Source organism: Eptesicus fuscus, chromosome 10 (genome assembly GCF_027574615.1).
Source record: "Eptesicus fuscus isolate TK198812 chromosome 10, DD_ASM_mEF_20220401, whole genome shotgun sequence".
In the NCBI taxonomy this organism is placed as follows: Eukaryota; Metazoa; Chordata; class Mammalia; order Chiroptera; family Vespertilionidae; genus Eptesicus; species Eptesicus fuscus.
Window position 1 is genome coordinate 94,719,312 of NC_072482.1, and position 20,834 is coordinate 94,740,145.

General features: G+C 56.2%; 1 protein-coding gene across 3 annotated transcripts in view; it reads left to right on the forward strand.

The window, feature by feature from the left end:
- Positions 1-20,834, forward strand: part of IGF2R (insulin like growth factor 2 receptor) — a 98,839-nt gene that overhangs the window by 19,821 nt on the left and 58,184 nt on the right. For all 3 annotated transcript variants that reach the window (XM_054721648.1, XM_054721646.1, XM_054721647.1), the window contains exons 2-6: positions 189-328; positions 10,843-10,970; positions 12,789-12,887; positions 17,224-17,356; positions 19,367-19,496. In XM_054721648.1, the coding sequence (XP_054577623.1) occupies positions 189-328; positions 10,843-10,970; positions 12,789-12,887; positions 17,224-17,356; positions 19,367-19,496 (630 nt within the window). The remainder of the gene's footprint in view (positions 1-188; positions 329-10,842; positions 10,971-12,788; positions 12,888-17,223; positions 17,357-19,366; positions 19,497-20,834) is intronic.

Consider the following 20,834-nt stretch of genomic DNA (forward strand, 5'->3'; position numbering starts at 1 on the left):
GAGCAGAGCAAGGTGGTGGTTTGTGGTTTCTGCCCCGGCTTCTGGTCAGCGTGGCGCAGCCGCCTTCGGGATCTGGCTGATGGGAGCGCCGCGGTCCTAGAGCACAGAAGGCTTGAATGTAGAACTGTAGAGAAGGTTAATGATTGGCAGATCACTGACGACGACACATGGATTTTCTTCCTTTTCAGTTACACTTGGGAAGCTGTTGACACCAAAAACCAGATGCTTTACAAGATCAGCGTCTGCGGGAACGTGGCCATTGCCGCGTGCGGGGCGTCGAGCGCCGTCTGCATGCAGGACCTGAAGACGGGCCGCTACCGCTCCGTGGGTGAGTGAACCGGCCTGCCGTCCCCGGGTGTCTGTATAGCTGCCTACACAGTTATATGTGCTTTGACTACGTAACGGACGGTGTATGTTCGATCATAGTTAAAAGGGGTAACAGTTTAAATGTCCACGATGAGATCAAGTTAGGTGTCTTCCATTTAGTGCAGCGATTTTCAACCGGTGAGCCGCAAGAAGGTTGAAAACATGCAATACCTGGCTCTTTGGTCAGGGCACTGCCCTCTCCTTCCTTAGGTTGGCATATAAAAAAAGGACAATAGCCAACACAACCATAGCTTCCCGGTGGGAATGAATCAAAATTATATCTATTTTTTTGGGGGGGGGGTCAGATTGGCAAAAAAAGGTATTTTTTGGTGTGCTGCAGAATTTTAGTAATTCGTGTATGTGTGCCATGAGATGAGAAAGGTTGAAAATCGCTGATCTGGTGGAGTTAATCGTCGCGAAGAATTATGCACATTTGTACTTACTGACCTAGGGCAGTGGTCGGCAAACTCATTAGTCAGCAGAGCCAAATATCAACAGTACAGCGATTGAAAGTTCTTTTGAGAGCCAAATTTTTTTAAAAAAATATTTTATTGATTATTTACAGAGAGGAAGAGAGAGGGATAGAGAGTTAGAAACATCGATGAGAGAGAAACATCCATCAGCTGCCTCCTGCACACCCCCGACTGGGGATGCGCCCGCAACCAAGGCACATGCCCTTGACCGGAATCGAACCTGGGACCCTTGAGTCCGCAGGCCGACGCTCTATCCACTGAGCCAAACCGGTTTCGGCTTGGCCAAATTTTTTAAACTTAGACTTCTTCTAACGCCGCTTCTTCAAAATAGACTCGCCCAGGCCGTGGTATTTTGTGGAAGAGCCACACTCAAGGGGCCAACGAGCCGCCTGTGGCTCGCGAGCCGCAGTTTGCCGACCACAGACCTAGAAGGATGTTTCCCACGTGGCTCTGCCATCTCACGCTTTTCTCAAACCCTCTCTTCACTCTTCTCCCTCCTCCCCCCCGCCCATCTCCTCTAGTGTTGGGCCTTTCCCCGTGTAACGCCTGCTTCCTCCTGAGGGTCCTTGGTCCTCAGGCAGTGTGTGTTCACACGGGGTCAGCGATGGCCATGGGCTCTAGGCTCACGTTAACGATTAAGTAGTCCCAAGGGCCGGCATTCCCAGATTAAACGCGCAAACCTTTCTCCCGGGCCCCCCGTGACCCCTTTCCCTGGGGGAGGAGGGAAAGGGGCAGCTGCCTAAATGAAGGGACTCGGGACCGACGTCAGAGCAGCAGGTGCCAGGGTCCTGGGATTTGGCGGCGTGGATGCCCGCGGCGGTTTGGCGGGTGAGGTCTCCTGGGGAGGGGCGGCCCCGAAGCCGGGTGCTGTGACGGGGACGGTGTGGAGGGCGGAGCCGGGAGGGGCGGCGCTGCGGTAGCTCTGCCTGTCGTTCTGGATGGAAATGTTTCGAGGAAAAAGGTCTCCAGGGTCGCCTGGTGGAGGCCCGGCTCCTGCTTGGTTTCTTTGTCTCCCGTTGCGGAGACATGGACTGAAAGCGCAGCGAGAGGGGTTTGCGGCCCAGGATAGAGACCCGAGGAGCGCCAGGTGGTTCTGAACGCTTGGGTCAGGCAGTTTTTTGTGTGTGATATACTTACAACACGGGCAGGTGAGATGGCCGTTCTCCTGACGGGCGTGTTGGGATGGTCATGGAGAGAGGCCACGAGTGGGCCTGTGTGCCAGCGTCACCCAGGTTTTCAGAACGAGGAGAAGGCGTTTTCCTCTGGACTTGACTGTGATCCTCGACTGGAGTGTTGTTGGCTAATGAAAGTGTGTCCTGAAGGTGGTGGGGGTCTAGTATAGTGTAATGTCACCCCAGATGCAGAAACGCCATTGGAGGAGGGTTTGTGAGATGGGCACGGTTGGACAAAATTTGAGAACGACCACGTTCCGTAAGCTTTGGCCCTGGCTGGTGGGCTCAGTGGTTAGAGCTTCAGCCGGCCTGCCGGAGGGTCGCGGGTTCGATTCTGGTCAAGGGCATGCCCATGGTGCAGGTTCCCAGCCAGTCGGGGTGCCTGTGGGAGGCAACCAGTGGAGGTGGCTCTTACATCGATGTTTCTCTCTCTCTCTCTTCCCCCCACTTCCACTCTCCATAAAGTCAATGGAAAAAATATCCTTTGGTGAGGATTAACAAAAAAAAAAAAAAAAAAAAAAAAAAAAAAAAAAAGGAAAGAAAGGACAAAAGTTCCATAGGCTTTGAAAGCCTGGCAGGAGCGTGGTGACATTCCGGGGTGCGTAGGGATTGTTTGTGATGGTCATGGGGGAGGTGATTTGATGAAATGTGTGTTTAGAAAGCTGGGCCCAGTGGAATAGCAGAGCTTGGTGGAGGGAGAGAGGCTGATGGTAACTAGATGAGTTAACAGCTAAGTTCCAGGTTGACGATGATATAAACCAGCCGTTTTCAATCTCGTTTTGCTCTCGCAGACACATACCACATGCTTTTCCCAGAGCTCCAGACTCCCCAGCTCCCACGGGGAGGAGGTAGGCTAGGTGCTGTGAACTTTTAGCACTCGCAGTTTCTGCCCTGTCCTTCAGCTCAGGGAGCAAACGGGGCGGGGGGGAGGGGGGCGTGGATGAAGGTGATAGTAACATGTAGAGGTGATTCTGAATTAGATCTGATTTTGCTGGTATATGTGTCTTACAGTGGCTAGAACGAAATTTGCCTTTATAACTTGTTTTATAACTAAGTTTCTTGTATACCGTGTGTGAGGTGTTATGCTTTTAAGTAAAATAATCTCAATTCATTCAGCAACGTTTTTGAAGTAGGTGATTTCATTTCCCTCATTTTATAAATGAGGACACGAGAGCCCAAAATAGATAAGCCGCCGGCCAGAGGCTGGTTGCCAGAGGCTGATGGTTGCGAATGTGACGCTGACAGGCCGGCCCGGAGCCTGTACTTTTTTGGGGCTGTGTTGTTTGGAGAGTCAGACAGTTGTAGAGCTAAAATGGGAACCACGACGGGAAATCTGAACCCCTGAAAACTAACTTCTTATGAACTTGCTAGAAAGGGGGTTGTGGGGGGGAGTGAATTTTGAGAACAGGCACAAAAACTGGAGTTTCCAATGAGGATCCAAATATATATGAGAACTTAAAATGTATAACCAGAATTTTAGGTGTAATTTAGGCATTTATCTCTTAGCACACAGGATCAGACCTCTCCTTCATGTCATGTAACAGGAGTGACAGCTCAGTGAAAATTAAAAAGACAATGGAACGTTAGGGGAATAGAAATAGAATCCAGAGGAGGCAAGATCTTCTCTTAATAAATAAGACCAACAACCTGGGAGGAAAATGGCAGAGTCTGAGGGCGGGCTGCTCCCGAAGGGGAAGTCCTGATGGTCAGGGCAACTTCGTTAGTAAGTCAGGTGTAAATGCAAAGCAAAGCAAGAAAGAAACCTCACTTTTCTTCCGTCAGATTGGCAGACGCTGAAAGGGTTGCATCAGACAGTGTTGGCAGGGAGCCAGGTGGCGGGCACATGTGTGTAGGGCCGTGGAAGGGCTGTCTACAGCCCTTCAGGGGAGATAATTGTCGCTGCAAGTTTTATGGTGCCCACAGGGCTGTCTTTATACTTAGAAATGAAGAGTAAGGCCTCAGCTTTGGGTTAAATAATAGCACATTATTTTTGATTAAGAAATCAAACATTAGTTCTTCCTTAAGCAGATGATACTGTTGCATATGCAAACCTAGCAGAGGGGAGCCGCTAGGTTTTATGGGGCCTGCGAACAGCGTTTGGTTCCATTTACAACTTAGATGAGTCATCTTCACCACATTTTAAAATTACTCTTACGTCCTACATGTTTGATTTCCTTTGAAAATGTGATCTGACAAGGAAACCTTAAGCACTGATAATAATAATTCTTAAAAAAAATGGAACACTTTTAAACTTACAAATAGGATGAACCTTAAGATTCTTAGTCTAATACAGTTAGTCTAAATCACTTGCTCATGATAGCCTTTGGAGCCATAACATTAAACATGGCAAGTATGGAAAAACTGGTGTCCACGTTCCTCCTAACATCCTAAATGTGAATACTGGTTTTAACTGAACTCATCTGAGGGTGAGAAGCTAACATATACACGACTGAACGCCTGTGACCAGCCCGTATAACAGGTACCGCTCCCACCAGGGAAGAATGTTAGTTGAGGTTACTCACCAGCAGAGCCCGGGACGCTGGCTGCCTTCTTGCTGGGGACTTGGGCAGGACACAGGGAATCCGTCTGGCTGTAGGCGCTGTGTCGTGGCTTCATTTACTCAGGAGCCTGGCTGTGGCTTCAGGCGACCCCTGTGCTGTGGGCTCCGGTGTGCAGCCTCAGGAACCTCCCCCCACCCCATGCAGCCCGATCCCTGGGTTGAATTGTGTATCTCTGATGATTAAGACGTGAAAACATATTCTTTTCCTCTTAAGCCCTATATACATACACATATATATGGGTATATACACATATATTGGGTAAAACCACGTCATTCTATTGGCTATTTAAGATAACTGGTTGGGTGTTAGCTATAACTCATGTTTTTACCCCATTTATGGACTCTCCTGATAGTCTAGCAATTTCTGCTAAATTTTAAAACATATTCCTATAACCTACTTTTGCAAATCTTACCAGTAGAGGAATGAGTACTGTACAGAGATGTCTGCACAGGTTTTTCTCGTAGTGCTGTGATAAATAGTATGCTGGGGACAGCCTCGCTGTATGGGGCAGTTGAATAAATGGTATGTTTTATTCTGATTTACCTGGTTAATCCCCAGACATGTGAATAAAATATTTAAAAACAGCTGACACTTAATATTCATTTATTTGAAACACATACTTGAATGAATCAGTCACTAAAACAGACACGAACCCCTTTTTTTTCAGGGAGCTTACACACACAAAACCACAATGGCTAAGGAGGACACTAGAATGTGACGAATGCTGTAAACACACAGGGAAGGAGAGAGTCAGCGCCGGCAGGCTCAGGGGCATGTCTGTGCTCAGGCATAGTAAGTGGGGTACCTGTTGCCACGAAAGCCACACTTAAGCAGAGACTTGGAGCTGAGGGAGGGAGTCTTGTGCCTCTTGGGGGAACAGCCAGTGACGGGGACGAGGGGAGTACCTGGGGGCGGGGGAAACCGGTGGTAGCAAGAATAGAAATCTCTTTTCAAGCGTGTTGTTGCCATAGAGCAGAACACGGAGGCAGCAGCTTGGAGGGAGAACCAGGGCAGAGAGGGTTCCTTTCCAGTTTGGTGACAGCATGTGAGAGTCCACTTTGAAGGACACGACACAATAAAGATGGGGAGTGGGCAGCTAGGAAGCCTCGCTCGGGGAGCCTCGCTCGAGCACAGCGCAGACTAGCGCGGAGCGGGCTGCGCGCCCGCCTGGCGAGCCCCGCCGGAGGAGTTGGCGGGGCGCCGGGGCCGCCCGGTGGCCGGCCCCGGAACCAGGATCACGAGGCCCAGCAGCCTCAGCGCGGGCGTGTAGCGAGCTCGGCCGGGCTCGGCCGGGGGCGCCTGGGGTTGCAGGCGAGGCCCGCCCTGCTGGGCTCCGGCGAGCGCGGCCTGGCGCGCAGGGTCTGCACGACCCGGCGCGGCCTGGCCTGGAGGGCGTGGCCCGGCCTGGCGGGGACGGGCGAGCGCGGCCTGGCACGCAGGGTCTGGAGGACTCGGCGAGGCCTGGCTGGCAGAGCGGGGCCCGGCGAGCGCGGCCTGGCGGGCCCCCTGGTGCGCAGGGTCGGGAGGATCTGGCGAGGCCTGGCTGGCAGAGCGTGGCTCGGTCTGGCTGGTCCCGGCGAGCGCGGCCTGGTCTGGCGGGCCCTGGCGAGCGCGGCCTGCAGGGCTCGGGACGGGGAGCGCGGCCTGGCGGATCCAGCGCGCTCGCCTGCACGCTCGGGCGGCCCTGATCTGCTGGAGATCGCCGCCTGGCGGACCTGCCAGGATACGGCGGGGCCTGCGGGCGCGGGCGGGTCTGGCGGGCCCAGGCGAACGCGGCGCGGCCTGGCGGGCTCGGCCGGCGGAGCGCGGTCTGGCGGGCTGGGCGCGCGCATCCTGGTCTGCAGGGCCCGGCCAGGAGAGCGGGGCCTGGAAGAGCCGGAACGGTCTAGTCTCGGGGGCTCCTGCCAGTGCGGCCTGTTCTGATGAGCCCGGGCGAGCTCGACCTGGTCTGGCGGAGCGGGCCTGGAGATCGCGGTCTGGAGGACACGGCGAGGCCTGGCGGGCCCTGGAGAGCGCGGCCTGGCGGGTCCGGTACGCAGGGTCTGTAGGACCCGACGCGGCCTGGCCTGGAGAGCTCTGCCTGCTCTGGCTGACCCAGGCTGGAGAGCGCCGTCTGCTGGGCCGGGAGCTCGGGATCTGGTTGGGAGCACCCGGCCTGGAGACCGCGGTCTGGAGGACCGGGCGCGCGCGGTCGGGCGCGCTCTGGAGGACCCGGGGCGATCTGGCGGGCCCGGCGAGCGCGGCCTGGTCTGGCGGGCCCAGCGGGCGCGGCCTGCTCTGGTGGGCCCGGTTTGGAGAGCGTGGTGAGGAGGACCTGGCGCCCTCGGTCGAGTGGGCCCGGCGCGGTTCGGCGGGCCCAGCGCGCGGTCTGGCGGGCCCAGCGTGCGGTCTGGCGGACCCAGCGCGCGGTCTGGAGCACCCAGCGCGGTCTGGCGAACCCGGCCTGGCGATCGGGATCTGGAGGACTCGGTGCGGCCCGGCGGGCCTGGGCGAGCGCGGCCTGGCCTGGCGGGCTCGGCCTGGAGACCACCGTGGTCTGGCGGGCCTGGCGCGCGCAGCCTGGGCTGGAGGAAGCGCCCTGGCGAGCGCGGCCTGGAACTCGCGCGCTCCGATCGGCCGGGGCCCCGCCAGTGCGTTCTGGCCTGGCGGAACCGGCCTGGAGAACGTGGCCTGGCGGGCCCTGCGCGAGGTCTGGAGGACCCGGCGCGGTCTGACGGGCCCGGCGAGCGCGACCCAGCCCATTTGGCGCCGTCCTCGGGAGCTGGCCGTGGGCCTGGCGTGCTGGCCGCCGCCCCGCAGTCCTCTCCCGGCTTTCGTCCGGGGAGGATGGCCTGGCTGGCCGGTTGCCGCGGTGGTTTGCCGCGGTTGCGTGCCGCGGATCGCTGCGGCCTCTCCTCGTGTGCCCTGGTCGGCTGCCGGTGTCGGCCGCCAGGCGGAGCGGGCAGAGGAGGAAGACGAGATGGATGGGCTGGCGCAGTGCCGATGCGGCCTGACGCGGAGGGATGCCGCTGCCTCGCGCCGCGGCGGCAGAGCTCGGCCGGATCCCCCTCGGCCCGAGGCCAGGGCCCTTCTGCTTCCCTTTTCAGGATGGGCCCCGCAGTTACGAGGAGCCCCAGGAGCTCTGGGCACAGGGCCGGAACGGGCTGCGGTATGGGGGGACTGCAGTATGGGGGGAGGGTCTTTAAGCTGGGGCGATGCACGCCCGTGCGCGCCCTCTCGCGGCCGCCGCGCACGCTTTCCGCCGCCGCCCCCGCGTCTCCTGCAGCGCCGGGCTGCGGGGGCGCCCGGAAGCCCCGCCCCATCGCCCGGTCCCAGACCCGCCCACTGTGGGCGGAGCTTGGGGCGCTGTCCACGGCGCTGTCCGCGGTGCCGGCGCTGCGGCGGGGCTCTGCGCCCTTTCGGCGGAGGGAGAGGAGATTTCAGAGCGCACAGCCCTCCGGCCTCCGGCACACGCTGGCGCGCAGGCGGGCGGGACGCAGGCCGCCAGCGTGACTGTGTCGCAGCTCTGAATCCCATTTCCTCTTCCCCAGTTGGCATCTTAATTTCACCCCCTCTTCTTTTTTTAAAGACCCCAGCTGTGTGTATTGACTTGGACCAGTTATACTCCTGAGTTCATGATATGCACGTATCAATCATCCGAAGGCTAACCTTTTAATTTTATTTTATTTAAAAAATATTTCTATTGATTTTAGAGAGGAAGGGAGAGGGAGGGAGAGATAGAAACGTCAGTGATGAGAGAGAAGCATTGATTGGCTGCCTCCTGCACGCCCCCCACTGGGCCTGCAACCCGTGACCGGAATCGCCCTTCACATCCGCAGGCCGACCCGCTATCCACTGAGCCAAACCAGCCAGGGCTCATTTTGTTTTTAATTAATTGTTTTAGATAATGTAATGAACCCTATCTTTAACAAAATGTAGGAGGAACCCGGCAATAACCACTATGGATGTCCCCCCCCCCCCAATTACTGGAAGTGACCATTAGCCCACATCTGTATTTAAAAATTTGTCCCTTCTCTTCCTTCCTTCCTCACCCCCACCCCCCAGTCTGGGTGTGTGTGTATGTGATGTTTTCAACTCTTTGGGGACCCAAGTGGTAACAGTATTGTGCTGCTGAAAATGAACTCCATTGTTACCTTTCACTGTGGTTTATTCCTGTCACCCTACGCAGTGTGGTGTGGCCCTACCCCATTAAACCTGCTCTTGGGTTGAGGGCCATTCGGGTTGTTTCCAGATCGTTGCTAGGAAACATACCAGTTGTTCTTTCACTTGTTTCCTGCCGGAGTGTGCCTGGTTTGCTCTTGGGCATCTGCCTGCGAGTTGAATAGTTAGGTCACAGGGTACATGAAAATTCAGTTTTAGGGCATGATGCCAAACGGACTTGGGAAGTGGTCATGCCAGTTGACACCTCCACGCAGCATAGGAGAGCTCTCCGCCGTGTCTCCGCCCACGTTTGGTGTTTAATTTTTGTCCATGGAGTTGCTGAAATCGGTATGCCGTGTGGTCTCGATTTGCAATTCCTTGTTCACCAGCGACGCTCTACATCCTCATGTGTTTATTGACGTGTTTCCTTCTGCTGAAGACGTCCTGTCCATTCTATATTGGGTTATATTGAGTCATGTGACTTACTCTCTGTCTAGAAGGCTTAGATTTCCCTCTTTGCTTTTGATATTAAAATTCATCACATCTTGACTGGCTGTGGATCTTAAAAAACACTCTCCTCTTTTTGTGTTCTGTCAGGCTGTTCATTTTCCTTTATTTCCCAGGTTTATAATTTCTTCTGGCCGTTGTGCGTTTATATATTCTGGATGCCAGTTCTTTGCCAGCCCTGTGCATTCCCGGTATACAACTTGTTTCTTTTGTTTTTTAAATATATTTTATTGATCTTTTACAGAGAGGAAGAGAGAGGGATAGAGAGTTAGAAACATCAATCAGCCGCCTCCTGCACACCCCCCACTGGGGATGTGCCCGCAACCAAGGTACATGCCCTTGACCGGAATCGAACCTGGGACCCTTGAGTCCGCAGGCCGACGCTCTATCCACTGAGCCAAACCGGTTTCGGCACAACTTGTTTCTTTTGTTAAGCTATTTTTGATGAATATAAAATTTTAAATTTAGTAACAAATTTACCAGTTTTTTGTAGTTAATGCTATTTAGTGTTACTTTCTTACATTAAGATATAAAAGATAACTAACTATATTTTCTACTAAAAATTTGGTGTTCAATGTTTACATCTTTAACCCATTTAGAGTTTATTTTTGTATGTGGTGGTAGGTAGTGATCCTATTTTATCGTGTGTTTTTTCCCCATATGGATTGCCATTTTGTTTCCAATTCCATTTATTGAATATCCTCTTCTTTGCCAACTGATGATATATTGAAGTTTGATTTGCACAAATGCCTCTCCTATGTTCTAGTCTGTCAGTTTATCTTTCTATGCCAACTACCATCGTATTAACCAGTTCACTGCCATGTGTCCAAAACGGAAACCATCCCCACACACCATGATATTTTGAATTTAATTTAAAAAATCAGCTTGCAATGAATATTATAAAAGTAAATATATGACTCACAATTTGGGTGTTGCTGAATATTTTCAGCTGAAAATTCACACGAAAAATGATTTTAAAGTTGGTCTGTAGACGCTTATGGCAGGCAGATGGTTAATACTATGTATACTTTTTATTCTTGATTATTACAGTAATGTCCCAGGCAAACTAAGACATGATTACTCGACTTGTGAGCCATTCTAAAGAATTTTGATTTATAGCACATATGATGGGAAGTTATTGAAGAATATCCGTGGCCGAGTTATAGGTTCTAAAATACATTTTTTAAAAAAAATACATTTTTAATGATCACGCTGGTGCAAGATGAATGGGGTGGGGGGATGGTGAGGGACAAGACAAGAGTGGAGTTAAGGGGACCAGTTAGGCTAGAGCTAGAGGGCAGGTGAGAGACGAGAGTGGTTTTAGTCGTGACAGAGATGGAGAGATGTGGGTGGCTTTGAGAAGGAGGTAGAACCAATAGACCTTTCCGATGTGTTGAATATGGTAGAGAGAAAGGTAGGACTCAGTGTAATGTGTTTGGGGCTTGAACAGCTGGGTGGATGGGATGCCATTCCTGAGATGCAGAATGCTGGGGTAAGGACAGTTTGTAAGTCTATAAACTTTCAGGTGAATTATAGTGCCACTGTTAATTTGCTGCTGCTTGGAAATAGCTTTATGGCTATGAATATGGTATAGCTGGTTGATGCTCTTTCCTTTCCGAATAGGCGACTCCCTTTTGAAAAGTGCCACCAGAACTCTCCTGGAGTTCAACACCACGGCGGACTGTGACGGGGAGCGCCGCGCACGCCACAAGATCCAGAGCAGCATCACCTTCCTCTGTGGCAAGACCTTGGTGAGTCCGCAGATCCCTTTGTAACCTTTCGTTAGAAATGTTCGCCCCCGGGGAGGCCTTGCTATAGTGGTTGTTCCAGGGAGAATAAGTGAAAAAGATGGAAAGCACAGCAGATAAAAACCCCGACCGAAATCGCCATGGCCATTAAGAACCAATAAGTAAAAAATCCGAAGTCTGTAGTTACAACGTTCGGGTGAAACTCGATCCACATCCTGTGTAGAACTACAAATCGAAGTGATGGATGTGTTTAAGCCCGAAGCACAGTGTAATGTTTATTGCAGGCGTCATTTTCCCCCTTCTTTCTAAAATCTCTTCCCCCAGCATTTTATTTGGATAGTTTTTAGGGCAATGTATTTATTGTTTTAAATGTTTTTCTTTCCTCATTTACATTAAACTGTAGAGACGGAGATCTGTGTAGGACAGCTGTTTTCAAATGATGTGCGGCAGAACGTTTAAGACATGCAGTACCTATGCAGTCGGGGGCACCGACTTCTTTTTCCCTTAGATTGTCAGATAAAAAAAAAAAATGACAACAGCCAACACAACAATAGCCGTCCGGCGTGAATGAATCAAAAGTATACCAATTTTTTTTTTTTTTTGTCAGATGGACAAAAAAATGTATTTTTTGGTGTGCCGCAGAATGTTAGTAATTTGTTTATGTGCGTGTCATGAGATGAGGAACGTTGGAAATCGCTGACCTAGGAGAAGTGTTTGCTAGCGGGTAGTAGGCTTCCCAACCTTTTTGGGTATTCCTAGTGTTGAAAGGGGACATAATTGTTTAAAGTGTGACTTGTTCTTGCTGTCTCTATATTGCATGGCATTTTTAAAAATTTTAATCTTGAGTGGTTAGTGAGGGACTTGAAGTAAATAATGGCTAGTTTTTAGGAAAAGCAATTGGTATACAGATCCTATGAACGTTCTCTAATCGGAGTAAGAGCCCAAGTATTTAGAAAAATCCGGGTGAGTAAAACTCATGTGGCCACCAGATTGCTTTAAAATATTATTTTAGGATTTGCTGTGGCTGTTATATCCTCAGGCCCATCATGTGTCATCTCAGGAATTTTTTAAAGATAGAACTTACATGTTTCGTTTGGACCAGCCTATCCAGTGCACTGTTGTCCATGTCGAAACCCTGGGAGGAAAGTCGGCTTGCCGTTCTGTGAGATATGGAGGCCTGTGTTACTGAATAGGCTAGCTCCTCTTTTAATTTTAACGGATATCCTTCAGGAATTCCGTGTGCACCATGAGAGAACCAGAATGGTGAACTCCCGATTTGCACATGGGTGTGTGGCGGTGAATTCCCGCCGGGTCGGGCCTCACCCGGCAGCGCTGTGGCTAAGTTTGGAGTCTACCCGGGTCGAGGCGTTGGGGGGGGCGGGGGGGGGGGCGGTCTGAAGCGAGGCTGGCTAGGAACTCAGCCGGGCCTGGGTGGGCCTCCTCCCTCGCTGACAGGAAGCATGAGGTCACATTTTCTGGCTTTGATTTTGTTGGCATTTGGTTAAGAGAACATTTGGCGTTGGAGAGGATCAGCGCCCTGAGGATTGCTTCCCAGGAGTTTACTGTACTCGCATAGCTGGGCCAGTAGAACAGCGTTGGCCCGATTCTCCCCAAATTCCAGCGTGATTTCATGAAGCCTTTGTCTCAGGGCTTTTGGGTTTGGGAACTCGGCGATGACCTCGTCGAACTGAAAACGGTTGCGATGGCCCCCCCCTCCCCCCGCGCGGCTACTTTTAAAATGTCCATCACGGCCCCTCGCTGTGATGAGGGGAACGGCCGTGCGCAGCAGGGTGACATTTTATTTTAACTGTACCCTCACAGGGCACGCCCGAGTTCGTCGCCGCCGCGGACTGCGTGCACTACTTTGAGTGGAGGACTTCCGCCGCCTGCAAGAAAGACACGTTCAAAGCCAAGAAAGAGGTAGCCTCCGGGTCACGTGCTGGGAAAGTACATTCTGGGCCCTTCAGACTGGAAATACTGGTTTGGCGGTGACGGCCGTGCTGGGTGGTTCTTCGCTCAGGACAGGGCTCTGCGCAGCCCACAGGCCGTGATGGGACCCGAGCGGCCCACCGGGCGGGCAGGTTCCCTCTGGGTTTCCGGGGCCGGGCGCCTCGGCGGAGCGGGGTGTGGCGTGCTGTGTTCCCGTGCCTCCCGGTGCCGCCTGCAGCTGTGCCTCCCGGCCGGCTGTCCTGAGCCCTCCAGGTCTTCGCCAGCTCACCTCGGGGGCTGGACAGCTTACCGTTCCCGCCGTTCTTTCTTGGTCAGATCATTCTTTAAAAAAAATGGATTTCAGAGAGGAGGGGAGAAGGAGAGAGAGAGAGAGAGAAACATTAATGGTGCGAGAGAATCATTGATCGGCTGCCTCCTGTACATCCCCTACCGGGGATGGAGCCCGCAACCCGGGCATGTGCCCTGACTGGGAATTGAACCGTGACCTCCTGGTTCATGGGTTGATGCTCAACCACTGAGCCACACTGGCCGGTCAGGTCATTCTCGTTGATCCACGAAGTGTCCTGTTCCCTAGATTGGGGCCTCCGAAGGGGGCTCCGCCGCGTGGCTTTCCCTGGTCACGGAGGAGAGGAGCGCGGCAGCATCTTTCCGCCTCACTCCTCCCGCCACCCGGGCCGTCCCCGTGGCTTCCTGTGCTCGCCTGGACAGCCGTCTTCGTGGGCCGATGATTCTCACTTTTCGCCATTAGTTTCCTGTCCTGAGGGACTCAGTTCAAAGTCTTAGGAGTGAGGAACGGACCACGGGAGTTGTTTTCACTGATGGCTTAATGCCGTGTCGTTCAACAAGGGCAAGAAGAGATACGTTCGCTTTTAAAAAGTAAAGCCAGGGACACGAGGGATGACGAGTGGTCACAGCCTGCACCTCCGGCAGTCTGGGAAAGAGGACGGTCACGCGGCGTGGAAGAGGCCCCGGCTGCCTCGCCCCGGAGGAGCAGCAGGAGGCTCAGGGCGGAAAAGCGTCAAGTGTGGGAGGGGATCAGGCCCAAGGAAATGTCACCGGTTGTTAGGAACGGTGTCGGGTTTACACTTTAAATTGTAAAGCGGAGGGTGAGCTGTTTGCCAGCATCCAGTGCGTGGCAGGCGGGGCCTGTCGGGGCTGCAGGGTAGCTGCCTGCTCCTCCCAGACACCTCCACCTCCCCGGCCCCTCGAGCCCCCGAGGGGCCCGCCGCCCAGCCTGCCCGCGAGGCTGTGTCCCTGCCTCCTCCCTCGCTCTCCTGCGCTGGCAGCGGCGGCTCCCCCCACCTGGGAAAACGCCTTTCCAGATAAGAAAGGAAGAAGAGGCAGTTGGTTTCCCTCCGCCCGGTGCGGCGGGTGGGCAGTCGCCCACGGCAGCCGCGGCCCAGCCCCGCCGGGTCTGTTTGTGCAGCCCAGAGCGGAGAACGGCCTTCACGTTTTTATAGGCTGTAAAGAGACAAAGAAGAATGCAGGGCCGAGGCCTACGTGACGCGGGCTGGCATGTTTACTCTGTGGCCTTTGCAGCAGACGGTGCCCTGCTCTAAATTGTGCTTCGGGGCGGAGCGGGGAGGGCCAGCTGTTTTTTCTCAAAACAGTGACATTTAATTTCTCTCCGGAGTGGATCTGAAGGTGCAGGAGAGACGTTGCAGTCTGCTCTCTGCTCGCCTCGGGGGCTGGGCGGCAGCCGGGCTTGGTCCCGCTGGTGTCCGGGCAGGGAGGGCCGTGGGGGGCCTCGCAGGAGGAGTTTCTTGCGTTTTGAAAGGCTTCTTGCTTTCGGGGGCCCGGGGACTAAAGGTATGGAGGGCGCGTCCCTGCTCACGACCTGCACTCCTTTCTGCCTCCCGTGCCGGCACCTCAGAGGGAGGACCGAGGAGCGTGTGGCCGCTCGCGTAGCCTGCTGTCGCCGCTCCGGGTCACAGTGCCCCCGGGTCCCCATCGAGGACCTCGCCTTACCCCGTCTCGGGGATGGATGACGCTGACCGGCTGTGGTGCGGCTCCAGAAATTGTTAAAACACTCAGCGTTTCTTTTAATTTAAATTCTTCATGGTTGAAAGTATTACATTTGTCTCCTTCCCCCTCCATGGGCCTCTCCCCGGCCGCTCCCGCCCCCAGCACCTGCCCTCGCCCCCGCCTCTCTGCGTCCACTGGTTGTGCTTATCTGCATGCACACAGCACCCCGCACTTCTCGGGGAGAAACCCGCTCCGTCCAGGGTGCTTGCCGCCATGACGTGCACACCTCGCTCAGAGTTCCTGGTCTTTGTTTGTGTTGCTCTGACGCGCAGGAGTCTCGGCAGTTCTCCGCTGCCTTGTACCACGACCACTCTGGGCCCGGTCAGTGGGCCCTGGGAGGGTTTTTTTAGATTATAATTTCCCTAAAGTGCCACGGACGGACGCCCCCCACCCCGGCGCTCCGGGGAACACAGGGGACTCAGACTCCGGCCACACAAGCACGGCTAACATACGGCGTGAACAAGGTCCACTCAGTGTGCGGAGCGGGGGCCGCCCCTCCCCCGCGGCCGCGTTCCTGCGCTCATGAATGTCTCCATTGCTGGGCTCCGTGGGGCAGGAAGTGGGAGGCCCTTCCCCGGGAGCCCGGCCGTTTTCCGACGCGCACTCCAGTTCTGTGGGCGCAGAGCTGGGCGGGCCCGCAGTTCCTTCCTGGCCCGCGCGCCGGCCAGCGGTGGCTGGCTGCCTGGAGCGGGGGTCTGAGCGCCGGCTCCTCACCGGGATCCCTCGAGCCCGTCCAGAATGGCGAGGCCTTGCACACGTGGCCCGTCTTGCTTTCCCAGGCTTTCATTTTGCAGCTGGAGAGGCGCCCCGCCTCCCCGCTGACCCTCTCGCGCTGGCGTGTCCGTGTGAACGTGCCGGGGACGGCACACGTCAGATTCGCAGGGTTCGGGACGCTGTGATTGCGTCCCCGGGCCCAGGGACAGTGTGCAGGGAGGCCTTCCCTTTAGTTTAGGTGATTCCTGAAGCTGTGGGCCCAGCCTTCCTGCAGGACGTAGCCCGAGGCTTGGCGTCTGGCCCCTGTGAGTCATGTTCTCCCGGGACCAGATGTGCCAGCCCCGTGGTTATCGGCGGCATCTCCGATCACGGGAGCCTCTGCTGAGGGATCTGGTCGGAATGAGAGGGCGTGTGCCCTGAGGCTGCGAGGAGGTGCACGTTGTTGGCTCAGTCCATTCGCGCTCCTTGAAATCTCGGGGAGCGGGGCCGGAGAAGGAGGTTAGTGGGTCAGAGCGATCCTGCAGGCCTGATAGCACCTTTCCAAGAGAGATTTGAAAGCTGAATATCAGGCAGTTAACCTTGCGAGCAGCCCCGCATGTGAGTGGCTTCATTGTGAAAGGCTGAGTCCCAGGAACACGGTGTCAGAAAACGATGATGACGCGAACTGCTTTGAAGTGGTTGCCGAGAACACGAGTCTTCGGGGTGTGTCTTCGCACGGGTGGTGACAGGGATGCCCGGGTGTTGTTTTGGAAATAGACTCACCAGGGGGTTTCAAAGGCAGACCTGGCAGGAGGTGGTGTTATCTGGGTGACCCGGGCCTTGGCGAGTCTCGGCACGTGTCTGGGCGCGATGCTCTCTCTGCTTGAGAAGTAGGAGCTGTGAGAGCCTGGAGCCGTGTCGGCTGCAACGGGCTCCGTGACATTTTGGAAATGAGGCCATTAGTTCCTAGAGACGAGGGAGTGAGTGGTCATAACGAGAACCCAGGAAGGACGGGCTCGGTGCTCGGAGGAGGACTCTGTCTTCGTCTGCTGCTGAGCGGGGGCTGGTGCAGGCACCATCCCGAGCCCGTCTTTAGGGCTTCCACAGGGACAGCCGTGTGGGAGGAAGCGGGCAGGTAACACACACCAGCGCCGTGAAGGGAAGGAAAGCGGGGAGGCACAGAGCGGCGGGGAGCACTGCTTTAGATCAGGGTGTCAGGACGGGCTCCCCGAGCAGGTGACGGTTCATCCGAGACCGGAGGGAGGTGGAGCGAGAGCTGTGTGATCCCGGGGAAGGGCATTCCAGGGAGATGCGAGGGAGTGTCGCGTTCCACGCCCGCGAGCAGCACCCGGGGGCCCCGAGGCTGCGTCCTCGAGGTTGGAGGGGACTCGCTCTCAGTGTGGATCTGAGCAGAGAGTGATGTGACCTGGGGCAGCTTGGGCAGGACCGAGCTGGTGGTGGTGGGGCCGTGGGCCGCAGGGCAGGGCAGGGCGTCTGTACTCTGGAGGCAAGGGCCCGCTAAAAAGGCGGCGGGTCGCAGGCCAGTTGGAAGGTGCGTGTTGGAGACTGACGCTCTCCTCTCTCCTAGGTGCCGTGCTACGCATTTGATGGCGAGTTCAAGAAGCACGATCTGAACCCACTGATCAAGCTCAGTGGCGCTTACTTGGTGGATGACTCGGACCCGGACACGTCTCTGTTCATCAACGTTTGCAGAGACATAGGTCTGGACCTGGGGGGGGGGGGGGGGCGTGGGCGAGGGGTGGGGAAGGGTTGCTTGGAAGGGTCCTTGGCTTTGCTCTCCGCCTGCGTGCCCCTGCCTGGAGCCACGTGGCCGTGAGGCCTCCGAGATAGCGTTTGTCCCCACAGACGTCTCTGTGCACAGCCCCCCGCTTGGCCCAGGAATCCGATCCCTCACACGTTCCCTCCACCCTGCGAGTCCAGAACCGTGTGCTCTCTCTGCCTGACACTTGGGGTTTCCAGATCCTCCAGTGAATCTTACTTCCTGTGAGATGGGGGCAGTTGGGGGGATGGATTGATTTGGTGTGTGGGCACTGAGCACGGCTGGAGGAAGTGGAGTCCGGAGTTCCTGGCCGGGCTGGGGAAGCCACGTGTGCCACCCGAGGCCCTTGGCTGTGAGCTGCAGGCTGGGGAAAGGGGGAGAGGGGTGCCCAGGTCCGCGGGCACTTGGTCACGACCCATATTTCATTCTGGGACGGCGTCTTGCCTGGCTGACCCTGAAGCTGCCAGGGCTGGTGTGAGGAGCTCGGGGTCTGCTCAGCCAGCTGCAGGCTGGAGCCGAGCTTGGCGTTTGCTTCAAGGGCTGTGAGTTGTTAGTCCTGTGCTGGCTTGGCTGGTAATTAACAAAAAGTGATTCTCCCCTGTTTCCCTTACATTCTTACTCCTCACATCGTGCTGGTGTATAGGACTTCGGCCTTAGAAACATGGGGAAAAGTTTTTAAAAAGAAAGCCAGCCCAGGAGAGGACTGTGGGCAGCAGGCACATGAGTGTGAGTGTGTGCGTGTGGTTCACACTGTGCGTGGACATCACACGCCCCTTGGCTCACCACTTCCACGTCGTTCTAAAACGGGAGCCGCTCGGCTCCCCGGGGGCCAGCGCCGGGCAGGTGTGTGGCCGGTTGTTCATGTCATCCTTTTGTGCTCCCAGGACGGCGTCTGTTGTTCTTCTGGAGAAAGGTCGGTAGACAAAGTCTTTACCTGAAATGGGCCTGCAACTCCAATTTGGTGATCAAGTTGAATTCCGAAATAACATGCGATTATTCAGATTCACTGGATACATTCTTAAAAGAGCTTTTTTTCGTTCCAATTGACTGGCAGTTTGAGTTGGGTTCCGTGACTTGGATTCACACGGGATCACCCACACGGAGTGTCTTTACCCCGACACTCTCCGGCCCAGGAGATTGCTCCGGGCCTCACACCGTGTGAGGAAAGCGACCCTGGAAACCAGGAACCGCGTCGCTTTCCTGCCGGCGGCTCAACTGCACGCCGAGGGCTCGCGCCTCACCTCTGCCTCCAGTCCCCCGAGTGCCCCGTCCCCCGTGGGTCACTGCGGGCACAGAGCCCCGGAGCCTCAGACGCTCGGGCGCACTAACCACCCGGCAGGGAAACCTCATGATGTGGCCTGAGACCGACGGTCCGTGTCCTCCCCATCGTCCGTGACTCCTCCACCCTGTGGGGTGGCTCGGGGGCTGGGAGGCTGTGCAGTTAGATCAGAGGTGTCGCAGAGGTCAGTGGTGGATCTAGGACGTGAATCCAGACCATCTGTGGGTTCTCTCTCGAGTCTCCGCGCCTTCACACAGACCCACGGAGTCCCTGCCTTGGCTAGTCTGTGTATCGATTGGAAGGGGTCAGGCTGAAGTTCGTGTGTGTCTAGGAGGAGGGGGCACATTCCTCAAGGTCAGCGAACACGAGAGCCCCTGCTTAGCGGGCGCCTCTTACGTGCCAGGTGCGGGGCGAGGGCCCTGCATTCCTTCCCCGACACGTGCCCGCAGCCCTGCGGGTGGGGGCCGCCGCTCTCCCTCCCCCTCACACGCAGGCAGGTCACGGATGTCCAAGGTCTCAGAATGGAATGCGGTCCAAGCTTCTCTCCCTTACGTTACTTATGGAGACTTGGAAAATGTTGATCTTGTTTTTTTTTCTTTCAAGGGACCTTGGGCCGAGGGTAAGTGTGGCGACCCTTGGATGCTAATCCACATCCCATGTAATGTTTTACAGACTCTCTACGGGGCCCGAGCCCGCAGCTGCGCGCCTGCCCCCTGGGCACTGCCGCCTGCCTGGTGCGCGGGGGCCAGGCCTTCGACGTGGGCCAGCCCAAGGAGGGGCTGAAGCTCCTGAGCGAGGACAGGTCAGTGTGTGCGGGCGGCTGCCCCCCTCAGCAGGAGCCTGGCTTTGTAGTTTGTTGCAAGATAATGCTTGCAAAACCATGGCTTCCCACATGCTCGCTAAAGCACTAGTCATCGCGGTGAGTCACCCAGGCTGCCTGACTGCTAATCACTTGTCTCCCAGGCTGTGAGGACGTGGGCCGGGATGAGCGCACGGGGCTGCCTCATGTGACAGCTCCCTGCGGGTGTGCCTGACGTTGGCCATGGCAGGTCCCCGGTGAAGTTCACCGTGTCCACCCTTATCTGCTCTTCAGAGACACCATCCTGCAGGGAGAGGGCAGGAAGGGCAGTGTGCTGGCTCCCTGCCGGGGCACCGGCCCCCCAGGCCCCCCGGCCCCCCAGCCCTCCCCCCAGGCCCGGTGCTTCATTCCTCTTGATAAGACGTGCTGCTTGCACGTGCTCCCCCGCCTCCGCCTGACTCGGCAGGGAGACGCTGTCCTCGTGGGCACACGTGACTGCGGCTGGCGCTGGGGTGGAGGGTTTGATGGCCCCCCGGTGGCACTTGATGGACACCTCGTGGGCTGCGCTGCGTGGAGCTTGCTCATCAGCGCTGCGATTACAGATCGCCTGCGGAAGGGGAGCGTGCCCGAGAGGTGCAATGGCGGGCGGCTTCTCGGTGTGTGTCTGCGTGAGCGTGTGGGCTGCTGTGACAGCGCCGCCGGCGGCCAGCCGCGGAGGCCGTTTGCTCTCGGCTCCCGGGCCGGCAGTCCAGTTCCAGGGCTGTTTGTCCCGCGGCCTTTCTCCCCGTGCCCCCCTGCTTCCCTCGTCCTGGTCTCCTCCTCTTCTGAGGACACAGTCCTGTCTGATGAGCGCCCACCCCGATGACCTCGTCCTAATCGCCTCGTTGAATACCTCCGTCCCCAAAGACGGTCACGTGCCGAGGGGCTGGGGTTGGGGCTTCCACGGGAACGGGGGGAGGGGGGACGCCACGCAGCCCACAGCGTCGTTCTCCGTGACAAATGGATTCTTCGGACCCGGGGACTTGGTGGGAAGCGGGCGTTGAACGAAAGCCTGAGCGTGTGTTCCCGGCTGTTCTGTGGCCGGCTCGCGGGGAGTGCGGGTGAGGCCCCGAGGCGAGGGGCCCCCACCCCGCGGGAGGCCCTTCCCGCTGCGGCCAGCCGGCCAGCACGCTCCGCGATCTTCAGGTGACGGAGACGCCCTTGGCTTGCACGTAGACCTCGTTGTTTGGAGAGGAAGCCGTCTTGCGGGCTGTGGCAGCGACGGCTTGACCTGCTCAGCTGTGTTTGTTTGGTTTTGTTAGAGTGTAATGTTTTTTGTTTGACTCAAGCAGCTTTTCTTAG